The 15,754-nt window shown below is 41.1% G+C and overlaps 1 protein-coding gene across 1 annotated transcript in view; it reads right to left on the bottom strand.

Moving 5' to 3' along the window:
• Window positions 1-7,581: 7,581 nt before the first annotated feature.
• The window catches only part of ACSF3 (acyl-CoA synthetase family member 3), a 142,951-nt gene continuing 134,778 nt past the window's right edge, over window positions 7,582-15,754 (bottom strand). Inside the window, exon 10 of the mRNA XM_056526043.1 lies at window positions 7,582-9,917. Within this exon, the coding sequence (XP_056382018.1) occupies window positions 9,800-9,917 (118 nt within the window). The 3' untranslated portion in view covers window positions 7,582-9,799. The remainder of the gene's footprint in view (window positions 9,918-15,754) is intronic.

The following is a 15,754-nucleotide window of genomic DNA, read 5'->3' on the forward strand; positions in this document are numbered from 1 at the left end:
CCATGGTATAGGACTGCACTAAAGGTTCTGATAATATAATATACTCCATGGTATAGGACTGCACTAAAGGTTCGGATAATATAATGTACTCCATGGCATAGGACTGCACTGAAGGTTCTGATAATATAATATACTCCATGGTATAGGACTACACTGCAGGTTCTGATAATATAATATACTCCATGGTATAGGACTGCACTGAAGGTTCTGATAATATAATATACTCCATGGTATAGGACTGCACTGAAGGTTCGGATAATATAATGTACTCCATGGTATATGACTGCACTGAAGGTTCTGATAATATAATGTACTCCATGGTATAGGACTGCACTAAAGGTTCTGATAATATAATGTACTCCATGGTATAGGACTGCACTGAAGGTTCTGATAATATGATGTACTCCATGGTATAGGACTGCACTAAAGGTTCTGATAATATAATATACTCCATGGTATAGGACTGCACTAAAGGTTCTGATAATATAATGTACTCCATGGTATAGGACTGCACTGAAGGTTCTGATAATATAATGTACTCCATGGTATAGGACTGCACTGAAGGTTCTGATAATATAATATACTCCATGGTATAGGACTGCACTGAAGGTTCTGATAATATAATGTACTCCATGGTATAGGACTGCACTGAAGGTTCTGATAATATAATGTACTCCATGGTATAGGACTGCCCTGAAGGTTCTGATAGTATAATGTACTCCATGGTATAGGACTGCACCAAAGGTTCTGATAATATAATGTACTCCATGGTATAGGACTGCCCTGAAGCTTCTGATAGTATAATGTACTCCATGGTATAGGACTGCACTGAAGGTTCTGATAGTATAATGTACTCCATGGTATAGGACTGCACTAAAGGTTCTGATAATATAATGTACTCCATGGTATAGGACTGCACCAAAGGTTCTGATAATATAATGTACTCCATGGTATAGGACTGCACTAAAGGTTCTGATAATATAATGTACTCCACGGTATAGGACTGCACTAAAGGTTCTGATAATATAATGTACTCCATGGTATAGGACTGCACTAAAGGTTCTGATAATATAATGTACTCCATGGTATAGGACTGCACCAAAGGTTCTGATAATATAATGTACTCCATGGTATAGGACTGCCCTGAAGGTTCTGATAATATAATGTACTCCATGGTATAGGACTGCACTAAAGGTTCTGATAATATAATGTACTCCATGGTATAGGACTGCACCAAAGGTTCTGATAATATAATGTACTCCATGGTATAGGACTGCCCTGAAGGTTCTGATAATATAATGTACTCCATGGTATAGGACTGCACTAAAGGTTCTGATAATATAATGTACTCCATGGTATAGGACTGCACCAAAGGTTCTGATAATATAATGTACTCCATGGTATAGGACTGCCCTGAAGGTTCTGATAGTATAATGTACTCCAAGGTATAGGACTGCACTGAAGGTTCTGATAATATAATGTACTCCATGGTATAGGACTGCACTGAAGGTTCTGATGATATAATGTATTCCATGGTATAGGACTGCACTAAAGGTTCTGATAATATAATGTACTCCATGGTATAGGACTGCATTAAGTTTTGGGGACTTGTTCAATTTCCCCGATACCAAATCTGATACCTGCTGCCCCGACCTCCCGTCTGCATCATGGTGTTCCATGGAGGAGCATGTGACACACACGTCACTCCAACTCCTCCACTGCACCCAGCGTAATGCTAAGGAATAAGCAGAGTGACGTGTATGTCACATGCTCCTCCATAGAACACTATGATGCGGACGGGAGAACGGGGCTGCGGAGCAGCAGCACCCATCAGAGAACAGCCGCATGTGAGCTGTCTACAAGGGTGGGGGCTGCTACTAATGTTTAAAGTGGGGGCCCTGCTGTCTAAAGGATGGGGGGGGGGGGCTGCGGTCTACAGGAGGGCTGCTACTAACGTCTGCAGGGGGGCTGCAGTCTACAGGTGGGCCTGCTGCTAATGTCTAAAGGGGGGCCTTGCTGTCTACAAGGGGGGGCAATGTCTACAAGGGAGGCCTGCTGTCTTAAAGGGGGGGGGGGTCACTGTCTACAAGGGAGGCCTGCTGTCTACAAGGAGGGGGGTACTGTCTACAAGGGGGGGGGCACTGTCTACAAGGGGGGGGCACTGTCTACAAGGGGGGGCTGCATTCTACAGTTGGCTGCTGCTAATGTCTGCAAGGGGATACTACCTAATATTAAAGGCAATCTTACAGCAGAGTCACCTGCACTAACTTGAATTTATAGGTAGATGCAGGTGACCCGGTTTCTACCGCTGCTCACCATGTGGTCATCGGTCTCGCTGCCAATGCAAATTCTTTGTACTGCCCAATGGAGAAGAGAGAAATCCGTGCTCATACCACAGCAGCCGCCTCCATTGTACACAACAAGGAACCCACATATCATACGGTAAACAGTGCCAGAAACCACATCACCCTTGAGTCAGATTACCTTTAAAATAAAAGTACTCGTAATTGGTATCAGCGAGTACTAGAATTAAAGTATCGGTACTCGTACTATGTCTTAAAAAAACGGTATCGGGACATCCCTAGTAATTATGGTATAATACTCTCCATGTTAAATGATTGCACTGAGGGTAATAATGGTAAATTACTCTTCATGTTATATGATAATTATGGTGCACTGTCCCCCAAAAATATGACAGTTTTTTATGTGATTTGCTAGACAAGAAATTATTATCTTGTTATGGGCAGCATCTCAACATATCTCAATGAATGTTCTGCAAAAAATTATGGTATAATGTATACCTTTCACCAAATGCAATAACTGAATAAAATCAACCAGCCTACCTGGGCAGCTACAGCATACATCATCCAATGACTACAGGCTACAACTGATGGCAACCTACACATATTAATAGACCTTTGACTGCACTAATTTAGTCCAAGGCAGTCTGCTCCATACTGAAAATTATGTTTGAAAGCATCTACATTAGGAATGTGTTGTAGAATATTCAGTAACAAACCCATTCAAACAAAAGGGGTACTCCATTGCTAGACATCTTATCTCCTATCCAGAGGAGAGGGGATAAGATGTCTGATGGCAGGGGTCTCGCCGCTGGAACCCCCCACGATCTCTGTGCAGACACACGGCATTCTGAACATTATGTTCGAAACGCTGGGTTTGGGAAGCCAAGGTCATGACGTCACGGCACTCCCCCTTCATTCATGTCTATCGGAGCGGGCGTGACTGCTGTCTGCTTGGAGATCGCTTGGGGGACCAACGGCCAGACCCCCGCTATCAGACATCTTATCCCCTATCCTATGGATAGCAACGGAATACCCCTTTAAGACTGACCTCACAGGAAAAGTTCTATTTGTGCATTTAAGATTTTGTAATACCATACAACATTTAAATGTGATCCATATCTGTAACCTAAAAAAAAAATTGGCAGTAAAAGCAAAAATAAGAAATCTTATAGTTCCCAACCTCCCAACCATGGGTTTTATCCAAATATGTCCAAACTGAGCACTTCTGGGCCATTTTTTGGGCAGGCATTTTCCTGTGCATATTGAGGGCATGGGTAAAATGTATTGTAATACAGACTATCCCTTACACCCATGATTGTGTACAAATAATGAGTGAAATTATTCTTTATGCCAAAGTTTCTTAACACAATTTGTTTTCCTTCTCGTGCAGTTGTAACAAGTACACCTTTAAGTCTATAAGTGCTTAATGATGAACATATTTATTTTATTTCACTTATACAGATGACTTTCATTTTGAATTAAATTAAATAAGTTAAACCATAGCGAATGATACCATAGAGAATGATTAGTAGCTTTATTACCATTTGTTTCAGCTATCTGTGTTCCTGAGAAAATATTTTGTCTAATGGAACAGTAAAAATTTCAGTTTGTGCATACATATCATCGCCCAATGTGTTTGTTTAACCTTAGGGATACTTCCACAAGATGAACCACAAATTTCAGATAGCTGTGGGTCTTACTACTAGGACCCACACTTATTGCTGTGTAGAGACCCCCTGACCCCAATTCTAGCCTGCTAGGCAGTTTTCCTGACTCCCATAAAAGTCAATGAGGATAGATGTAGACATGTAAGGCCATCATTCCTTTCACTCTTCGTCTGGATACTGCAGCCACATCACCATGCAAAAGGAGGGCCGTACTACTGTTTACAGCAGTGTGATCACATCTTGTCCACAGCACCTGAGCATTGTGTCTAATCACTGCTCACCGAGTTGCTGTGTCATCTAACAGGAAAGGGAAATGGAGAGCTATTAAGGCTATGTTCACAAGGAAAATTAGCAGAATGTCATCCCGGGGTGGACATTCTGCAAATCTGATCCGCTGGTGCTAGGACCGCTCAGAAATATGCCACCTACATAGACGACAATGTATTTTTAAGAGGAATCCACAGAAACATTGAACAGTCATTATTTCTGCGGACACCGGAATAAGGATTTTTGTGGCAGATGTTTCTGGCGTGGAAATTCCGCTGTGTGCACAGTGCAGCAGAATCCAATTGAAATCAATGGGACTCTGCCGCAGCAGAATTTCCATGGAAGTCTGCTTGGAAATTCTGCCGTGTGCACATAGCCTAATAGGGTAAGTATGCTAGAAGGTTAAGGTTTTTTTAGCTTTTATTTTTCTTAAACAAAAAGTCACTGAGGGAAGCAGGGTATAGGGAGAGTCCTCTATATTTACTAGGTTTACTATATTTACTTTACCCCAACCCCCAATCACATACACACACAGACATCAGCCTATGATCATTGTGCACAGGAAGAATTCTGTCACTCATTAGCAGGTGTGGGGGGAGGGTTGAGTACCTAATGAATATGCTGGACTCATTTGTAGCAGCGCCGGGGTGCAATGCAAGTGCTTTTATAAATTACTTTACAAATTGCCACAAGCGTCAGACTGCTGTAGAAAGTACATCTTTCTTTATGTTATGCTGCCCTCACATCCAGAAAAATCTGAAAAATTATATTAGTATGAATTTGACTATTATTTAAAATTAATTATTAAAAAAAAAAAAAAATAATCCCATATTGATTATATTTAAAGTCCAGCACTGTCATTTAGATCAAATCAAAAAACATGGTATATTCACATGTGGCAGATTGGTTGTGGAAATTTCATTGAACAAAACTAAGACATTAAGAAACTAGGACTAAAACTAAGAAAAAATGCAGTGTCACCTTTAACCCCTTAAGGACCAAGCGTTTTTCTGTTTTTGCACTTTCATTTTTTCCTCCTTTTAAAAATCATAACCCTTTCAATTTTGAACCTAAAAATCCATATGAGGGCTTATTTTTTGTGCCACCAATTCTACTTTGTAATGACATCAGTCATTTTACCCAAAAATCTACGGCAAAACGGAAAAAAAAAATAATAATTGTGCGACAAAATTGAAGAAAAAACACAATTTTGTAAATTTTGGGGGATTCCGTTTCTATGCCGTACATTTTATCTTTATTCTGTAGGTCCATACGATTAAAATGATACCATACTTATATAGGTTTGATTTTTCCATACTTTTGGAAAAAATCATAACTACATGCACGAAAATTAATACATTTAAAATTGTCCTGTTCTGACCCCTATAACTTTTTTATTTTTCTGCATACGGGGTGGTATGAGGGCTAATTTTTTCCACCGTGATCTGAAGTTTTAATCGGTACCATTTTTGTTTTGATCTGACTTTTTGATCGCTTTTTATTCCTTTTTTTATGGCATGAAAAGTAACCAAAAATATGCTATTTTGGATTTTTTTTGCACGTACGCCATTGACGGTGCGGTTTAATTTACAATATTTTTATAGTTCGGACATTGGGGATACCATATATGTTTATTTTTATTATGGTTACATATTTTTTATATGGAATTTAGGAAAAGGGGGGTGATTTAAACTTTTAATAAGGAAAGTGTTTTTAAACTTTTTTTTTAACACTTTTAGTCCCCTTAGGGGACTTTTAGGAGGAATCATTTGATTCCTCATACAGATCAATGGGATTACATACAATTCCATTGATCTGTGTGCTCTGCGCTTGATTGATAAAGCCTGGCCCTGCCAGGCTTTATCATTCTGAGCACCGGAGCCGCCGCAGCAGGAGAGGTAAGCCCTCAGGCTATCTCAGTAGTGGATCGCCCCCGCGATCGCCCTGCAGGGGGATGATCCACCCCACTGAACCACCAGGGACTGGATACAGGCACCTTTAGATGCCGCTGTCAACTTTGACAGTGGCAATCTAAAAGGTTAATAGCTGGCAGGAATCAGCTGGGGGCCAGCCGGTATGACGCGGGCTCGAGTCGGGAGCCCGCATCATACCCCGTTAACAGCCATTGGACGAGTATAGCTGTCCATGGTCGTTATTGGGTTAAAGGAAAACTGTCAGAATAATCACTCGCATAAACCAATGGTACTGCCTGGTAGTGCGGGTGACGCTGAGAAAAATGATGCTTACAATGCCTGGATCCGTTGCTCGGTTCGTCTGATAACTCCTTCTTTCTGAATATGCAAATTGGCAGTAAGTGGCACGGGTGGGGTTACGATTCAGCCTTCGGGCACTGTGACGTCAGCTCTGTTTCTTCGGCTCTTGGTCTGGCTAATCACTATTCACTGCGTCCCTCCCCCCTCCACCCCGCTCTGTAATCACGTTTACTGAGCATGTGCAGCCTCCTGGCCACACCCAGAAGCGGCCTCAGTATGGTTATGAAGCCTCCGGGAGGAGGAGGAGAGGCGGAGGGAGGCAGTGAATAATGATTAGCCGGGCCGAGAGCCGAAGAAACAGCGCTGACGTCACAGTGCCCAAAGACTGGATTGTAACCCCGCCCGTGCCACTTACTGCTAATTTGCATATTCAGAAAGAAGGAGATAGACGAACGGAGCAACAGATCCAAGCATTGTAAGCATCGTTTTTCTCAGCGTCATCCCCACTACCAAGCAGTACCACTGGTTTGTGTGGGTGACTGTTATGACAGTTTTCCTTTAAAAGACTAAAACAGGCAATTTACCAGGTCCAGAAGGAATTCACTCCTGTGTTCTATGAAAGGTAAATAATGTGATCAACAGACCCTTATTTATAATATTTAAAAACTCTATAGAATATCTACAGGACTGGTGCATAGCATAGCCTATTTTTTTTTTTTTAAAGGTCAATACATGCACTTGGATACTACAGGTCTATAAGTTTAACCTCTATTGAAAGGAAATTGTAGGTTTATTGTGATATAAAGTTACTTTAGCTTTATATCAACATTTGTTTATGATGGACCAGTCAGCACCAGTGCACAATGACAAAGTAGAGCTGCAACCAGAGTTATAAATGGAACAAAAGAAGTGAGACAGGAGACGACACTCAACGTGTTCAGTAGGTTTATTCCATAACGGAGAGGATATTACAGATGGCAGGCGGGTGAGGTGGGTGAGGAAGCCGGGACGAGCTGGTTTCGAGCGATATACGCACTTCCTCTATTCTGGCTAGAGGAAGTGCGTATATCGCACGAAACCAGCTCATCCCGGCTTCTCCACCCACCTCCCCCACCTGCCATCTGTAATATCCTCTCCGTTATGGAATAAACCTACTGAACGCAGTGAGTGCCGTCTCCTGTCTCGCTTCTTTTGTTCCATGTGGCTTCAAGTTTTGGACGGAGCACCTCCGCTGTAGGCTCGTCTGTGTCAGCTTTGTGTCCATTTGTCCACGCTGTGTCTGCCACTTAGCCCTGTAGTGCCGGTCCTTGTCTCTTTTTGCATGTGCAGAGATATAAATGGAATGGGTGAACCACAGTACCTAGAATGTACTGTAACCTAATAGCTATGTATAATCATATGAAGGATCAATACAGAGCTCTCTCTCATGGGTTCAAACAAACTGTCAGTTCACTCTCAAATTCCTTTACTGTAAAGCTTCTAAATATAACAATTCCATAAAGCTACAAATGCAGCTATTCAACAATAACAATGCATACTCATAACCCCTCGAGTTTCCAATCTCATTGGGTCCTTAACTCCTTAAGGACTCAGCCCATTTGGGCCTTAAGGACTCAGACAATTTAATTTTTACATTTTCGTTTTTTCCTATTCGCCTTCAAAAAAATCATAACTCTTATATTTTCATCCACAGACTAGTATGAGGGGTTGTTTTTTTGCGCGACCAGTTGTCCGTTGTAATGCCATCACTTACTTTACCATAAAATGTATGGCGCAACCAAAAAAATACTATTTGTGTGGGGAAATTAAAAAGAAATCCGCAATTTTGCAAATTTTGGAAGGTTTTGTTTTCACACTGTACAATTTACGATAAAAATAACATGTGTTCGTTATTCTTTGGGTCAATATGATTAAAATGATATCCATGATAACATACTTTTCTATTACTGTTGCGCTTAAAAAAAAATCACAAACTCTTTAACCAAATTAGTACGTTTAAAATCCCCCTATTTTGAAGACCTATAACTTTTTCATTTTTCCGTATAAGCGGCGATATGAGGGCAAATTTTTTACGCTGTGATCTGTACCTTTTATTGATACCATATTTGTTTATATAAAACTTTTAATACTTTTTTTTTAATACATTTTTTTGGAATAAAATGTTATAAAAAAGTAGCTATTTTGGACTTTTTTTTTACGTTCACCGTACGGTATCATTAATATTTTATTTTAATAGTTGGGATATTTGCGCACGCGGCGATACCAAATATGTATATAAATATTTTTTTTTACACTTTTTGGGGTTGAAATAGGGAAAATGGGACAATTTACGTTTTTATTGGAGGAGGGGGGTTTTCACATAGGGGACTATTTATAGCAATCATTCGATTGCTAATACTGTTCAGTGCTATGCATAGGAAATAGCACTGATCGGTATTATCGGTCATCTTCTGCTCTGGTCTGCGATCAGAAGACCAGTGGAAGGCAGCGGAGGCAGGTGAGGGGACCTCCGGCTGCCCTGCTGGATGAACGGATCACCGCGGCAGCGCTGCGGGTGATCCGATCATCCATTTTAGTGTCTGCAATGCTGCAGATGCCGTGATCTGTATTGATCACAGCATCTGAGGGGTTAATGGCAGACATCCGCGCGATTGCGGATGTCCGCCATTGCGGCCGGGTCCCTGGCTGCTATCAGCAGCCGGGACCTGCCGCACATGAGGCGAGCATCGCTCCGTTATGCATTGGGCGTAAATGTACGTCCTGGTGCGTTAGGTACCAGCTCACCAGGAATTGATTATTTACTGTAAGAGTAGTGAGACAATTGAAGACTCTTGCCAGAGAAAGTAGTCACTAAAAGAGTTCACAATAGGCTGAAGAAAGGTCATTTATCCAGAGATTTATTCTAACTAGAGATTTGGAGTCAAGAAGGAGTTTTTTCCCTACTGTGAAGAAAATTGGCTTCTATCATTTGATTTTTTGTCTTCCTCTGCATCAGTACTGCAGCTTAATAGGATGAACTAGATGGACGAATGGACATCAACTTTACAAGCTATGTTACTATGAAAATCTGCCAAATGTTAGTATACCATGATTGTTAACCAAGGCTTGGCTTAATGTCTGGGTTACATAGCAAAAACTAAAGGTAGTGCAGATGATGTAGGGCATAGTCTGTTATTTGCCTATGCTATTTCCATTGGACAATAGATAACCCTATATTTTTATATATCACAGTGCAAGCTCAGTTCTGCTACATCTGTATATTTTGTTTATAGTACTCTCTGTGTAATGTAGCCATAAATATATGGTGTGCTCTTTGTGTTCAGGCAGGTATATTCTGCTCCCCCTCACTTCACTGGGGATAGAAGAGAGCCAACAGTTGTTTTTTATTGATTTTTCCCATCTGGTTTCGGGGAATGTCTTCCACCCGGATGAGCTCGGCAGGAATGCAGTATGAGGCCATGACTGCCCTAAATAAGAGAAGGGAACAGTGCTTAGACAATTTCATCACATATGTGCTGGGAATGCATAGGTAATGGGTCTGTAGGAATAATAGAAACCTGCGGCAAGTCACAAGAAAGCTGCTTTTGTAGGAGAATGGAAAAAAGGCCAACATATGAGTGTAACCAAAAACACAGACTAACAACTGCTGCAGGACTACAAATGTCAGCACAATTACATTTTATGTAATGTCACATAAACGTAACCCAAATCTACTACTCATTCTGTAAATCAGACAATGCATCTGTTAAAAAGAGTAGGTGGCCAAAAGGGATTATGTACAACTAATACAGAGGTTAGGAGATGACCCCAAGGATGCTCAACTACACTTAACTCATCATTTATGCTTCACATTAAATACAGAAATCACATATGACACAAAGCAATGTTTGTTTAACCCCTTACAGACCAGACCAATTTTCATTTTTTCCTCCTCCCCTTCTAAAAATCATAACGCTTTTAATTTTGCACCAATTGTACTTTGTAATGACATCAATCATTTAATAAACAAAATCTATGGCGAAAAAAATATATATATTTGCCGGGTGAAATAAAAAAATAAAAAAACACTTTGTAACCGCTGGGGGCTTCCGTTTCTATGCAGTGCACTTTTCGGTAAAAATGACACCTTATCTTATCACCTTCTGTAGGTCCATATGGTTACAAGGATACCCAATTCATGTAGTTTATTTTATTTTACTACTTTAAAAAAATTATAACTACATGCACCAAAATTAGTATGGTTAAATATGTCCTCTTCTGATCCCTATAACTATATAATTTTTCTGAATACGGGGCTATATGAGGGCTCATTTTTTGCGATGTGATATGTCGTTTTTATCGGTACCATTTTTGTTTTGATGGGACTTTTTGATCACTTTTTATACATTTTTTATGGTATATGAAGTGACCAAATATGTGCAATTTTCGACTTTGGTATATTTTTACAAGTACGCCATCGACTGTGGGGTTTAACTAACCTTATATTACAATAGTTTGGACATTTACACACACGGTGGTACCACATATGATTAACTAACCTTATATTACAATAGTTTGGACATTTACACACACGGTGGTACCACATATGATTATGTTTACTATTGATAAAATTTTATATTTAAAAATTAAAAATATGGTAATTGGGGGGGGGGTGATTCAAACTTTTATTAGGGAAGGGGTTAAAACACTTATTAACTAATTTTATTTTTACACTTTTTATTTTTTGGTCCCCATTGAAGGCTATAACATACAATCTTGCGATTGCATACACTGTTCAATGCTGAGCTTTGGCTCAGCATTGATCAGTGTTATCGGGGCTCTGCTGCTCTAGCCTGCAGAGCCTGGCTGGGGCATCAGAGCACTGATCAGATGGCGAGGAGGCAGGTAAGGGCCACTCAGCTGATTTTTACATGGGGTAAAAGAAAGAAAAAGCCCCTCAAAATTTGTAACCCTATTTCTCCCAAATACTGAAATACCCCATATGCGGACATAAAGTGCTCTTTGGGCATATGGCTTTTGGAGAGAGAATTTGTCTGGAACCGTTTTTGGGGGCCATGTTGCACTTACAAAGCCCACATGGTGCCAGGACAGTGGAAACCCCCTTTATGTGACACAATTAGAAACTACACCCCTCAAGGAATGTAATAAGGCGTGAAGTGAGCATTTACACTCCACAGGTGTTCGACGCAATTTTGGAACAGTGAGCCATGAAAATGAAAAATTAAAATGTTGACACTAAAATGTAAATTTTTTATTTTTACATGGGGTAAAAGGAGAAAAAGCCCCACAATACCCCATATGTGGACATAAAGTGCTCTGGCGCACGGCAGGGCTGAGAGGTAATGGCGCACCATTGGGCTTTTGGACAGTGCATTTGGATGTAATAGATGTTGGGGGCCCCATCGCTATTATAAAGCACCCATGGTGCCAGAACAGTGGAAACTCCCCAGCGTTTGACAGATTTTTGGGACAGTGGGCTGTGAATATGAAAAAATTATTTTTTCATTTTCACGGACACGGTTTTAAAAATCTGTCAGACACATGTGGGGTGTAGATGCTCACTGCATGCCTTATTACATTCCTTGAGGCGTGTAGTTTCCAAAATGGGGTCACATGATTTTTTTTTTTTGCGTTTATGTCAGAATCGCTGCAACTATCATCCAATCCAATGCAAATCACCAATTTAGGCCCCAAATGTACACGGTGCTCTCTTTTGCTCAGGAGGCCTGTTGTTCACCCTCTGAGCACTTTACATCCACATATAGGGTATTTTCATACTCGGGAGAAATTGCATTACAAATTTGGGGGTATTTTTCTCCTTTTACCTCTAGTGAAAATTAAAAGTATGGGGCTACACCAGCATGTTTGTGTAGAAAATGTATTTTTTTATACTAACATGCTGCTGTAGCCCCATTCTTTTCTTTTTCTTAAGGGGTAAAAGGAGAAAAAGCCCCCTAAAATTTGTAACACGAATTCTCCCGAGTACGGAATTACACCACATGTGGCCCTAACTTGCTGCCTTGTAATATGACAGGGCTCTGAAGTAAAAGAGCTCCATGCGCATTTGAGGCCTAAATTAGGGATATGCATACCCTACGGCAAGGTTTCCCAAACAGGGTGCCTCCAGCTGTTGCAAAACTACAACAATGGCTGTCCAAACATGCTGGGAGTTGTTGTTTTGCAACAGTTGGAAACTCCATTTATGAAACCGTGCCGTACAAGGCGTTTTTATTTTAAATAAAATAGAGGGCAGGCCGTGGGGCAGACTCTGGATCAATCTATGGGGGTGGGGGCCCAGGCCTTGAGCTGTGTAAGGGGTCCCAAAAGTTTTGATGGCAACCCTGGGTATATCAGAAAGCTATTGTGGCAACAAATCTGACATACATACAGAGTTTTCTAGGCAATTTACCCACCAATTAATATTTTCAATTGTAAAAAATTCTACACCAAGCTAGGACAAGCATTGCCTTTTACTGTAAAACCCTACTCTATGAGAAAATTGTGGGACAGATTTAGAGTCTTGTCTTTTCATTCTTAAAAATTCAAAAGAATAATAAAAAATATCTGATAAAAAGATGGATAATAGAATGAAAGTCACAATCTCAAGGAAGTGATCTATATGTATAAAAAGAGAAGGCCTGACTCACTGACTCATCAATGCCCAGCCTAAACCCTTGGACCTAGAAAACTGAATTTTTTCACAGGTGTTGTTTTTAAAAAGTAGACGAGGAAATAGAAAGGATTTTTCAAAATTCAACCCTTAAGGGGGTGAAAAAGGGGATGAAAGGTTGTATGGAAGTTCGTCATTTTTTAAGCTAGAAGCATGAAACTTTGTTTTTATGCTAACAATTAAACACGTGTTTTAACGTTTTCTAGAGTTCCACCCCTGAAGGGGTGAAACGGGGGTTCAAAGTTTGTATGAATTAACCCCTTGCCGCAGAACGCCGGGTATACCCAGTGCTGCGGCACGGGAGGGTTATGAAGCGAGCTCAGGAGCTGAGCTCGCATCATACACGCATGGTCCCCGCTGCGATCAAAGTTGAAAGAATTCGGGTTGTTTGGATGCCTGTAGACTTTACCCAAAGCTATAGGATCGTAAAAAGTAGATCTATGTTACCCCAAATTTAACGCGAGCGAAGCGGCGGCCAAAAGCTAGTTTTCAATAAAATAAAGCAGTCTCAGGGATGTCCTTCTTCATGTTCTTCTCCTTTGGGCAACACTTACTAGCATACGTCTACAAGCAGCAGACCCTGGTTTTGTAGAGTACCTGTCATCAAACCATATTTTCTAAACTAACTCAGATTATGAGCTGAGCTGACGTCAGTGTCCATTGGCCCGTAGAAGCCCTGCCTTTGCCAGTTACAGCAGGATATACACAGAGATTAAAACTACAATTGCGGGTGAACGGCGGTGCTGATCAGAGCAAGGTAGGGCTCGTTTTAATCAGCTTCTCCCGCACTATCCACCAATACCTGTGGATAGTGCGGGAGAAAATATGTGACCGTTTTCCTTTAAACTTTTTTCTGAGCTTTAAAGCTCTGTATCATACCTTTTCCCCTTTTGTGAGCTTTCAGCAGGAGAAAGTGGTCATTCCCCAGCAGGCGCGAAGACCAGTGCCTTGCCATACCCCGCACGTGCTTACTGAGTTTGGTTTCCTGCCAGGACGGGAGGAGACCAAACTAACTGTTTGACTTGTGGCAGGGAACAGAACAGACCCACCTTGTGGCTGTTTTTTTCAATCACATTAAAAATATATAAAGGTTGAGAATTTTAACAGCAAGAAAATAGCAAAGTGTCTTATAATTACATAAGGAACAATATATTAAAAGTATGGTCCATATTGGGACATCCTCTGGCATCGCTCCTCACTCCATCATACCTCAGACCAAACTGCCTCGTTCCTCCTCCGTCATACAAATCTTCATCCTATCTCAGCTGAAACTCCTTCCGTCATCACATAAAACTCCCACCTCCTTGGGTGCTCAGCATAAACTCCGTCAGGTATCAGCGCTAAGCATAAACTCCGTCAGGTATTAGCAGTCAGCTTCAGACATCGGGTGTCGCACATCAGGTATCAGCCCTCAGCATAAAACTCTGTCATACATCAGCCGTCAGCTGTCAGACATCGGCTGTCATACTGCAGCTGTCAGACCTCGGGTATTAGACATCAGGTCTCATACAGATTTTCATGCTGGGGCGGCGCATCATCGCAAGCAAAGCCCATTGTCACGTGTACTTTTGCAAACGAGCTACAAGGGGAGGAGACCTGCATGCTCATCCACAACCGGCGGATTATTTTTTATCATGCAAACTAGTTTGCAAAGGAAACACCCAGCATTCCGGATCTTCATCCATCCCCTGACCAAGCACCTGGAAGGACGAATTGTTATGCACAGCGAAGCGGGGTCACAGCAAGCTGTCTACTTGTGTGACAGGTAAGAGAATTTTAATTACAGCTAAGATATTTGGGGCATATGGTGGGATACAGGTAAAGTGGTCTAGTTACATTCTTCCAAGGTGCAGCACTTTAATACAGAATACAGGAGTCTCGCCCCAATGTGCGTGCACCTCATGTCTCAGATAGCGGTCAGAGCAGGGAGCAGGCCTCAGAGTCTCCAGTCTCCCAGGTATATTCATCAGCCATGGTCATGTATTTTGTGTACCGTGTGTGTGTGTGGGGGGTATCTGGATCTTAAAGGGCCAGGTGATTGGCGGCCATTTTGGATGAGTTAATGGTGCAGCACTTTTATACAGGAGTCTTGCCATGTGTTCGCACCTCATTTCTCAGATAGCAGTCAGCGCAGAGAGAAGGCCGCAGCATCTCCAGGCTTTCTCCTTGTTTCACATATATATTCATCAGCCATGCTCAGGTATTCTGTGTGTTGGCCGTCTGTGAGGGTAATACCTAGCTGAATATATCTTGGAGACAAGTTTATGTCCCAGAACAGTAATACTGGTTTCCTATAATGTGATATATGAAAATATGATAAGTTGCCCATAGCAATCTAACAGATCTTATTTAATTGTTTACATGTATAAAAAATAAACTAAAGAAGCCATCTGATTGTTTGCTATGGGCAATTGGTAACAATTTACCCTGCACAGGTTTTTGATGAATTGCCTCCAAAGTGTTCACCACAGAAATTGGGCTTCAGCATTGTTACTGTTTAATTTATAGTAATGGGTTTGTTTATTGATGCATGTAAGCAATGACATTTGATCTGTTTAGTTGCTATTAGCAAATGATCATATGTTCATCTGCACAGGTTTTTATAACTCATCGCCAATTTGAGAGGTAAGGTAG

This window comes from Hyla sarda, chromosome 6 (genome assembly GCF_029499605.1).
Source record: "Hyla sarda isolate aHylSar1 chromosome 6, aHylSar1.hap1, whole genome shotgun sequence".
NCBI classification, from domain to species: Eukaryota; Metazoa; Chordata; class Amphibia; order Anura; family Hylidae; genus Hyla; species Hyla sarda.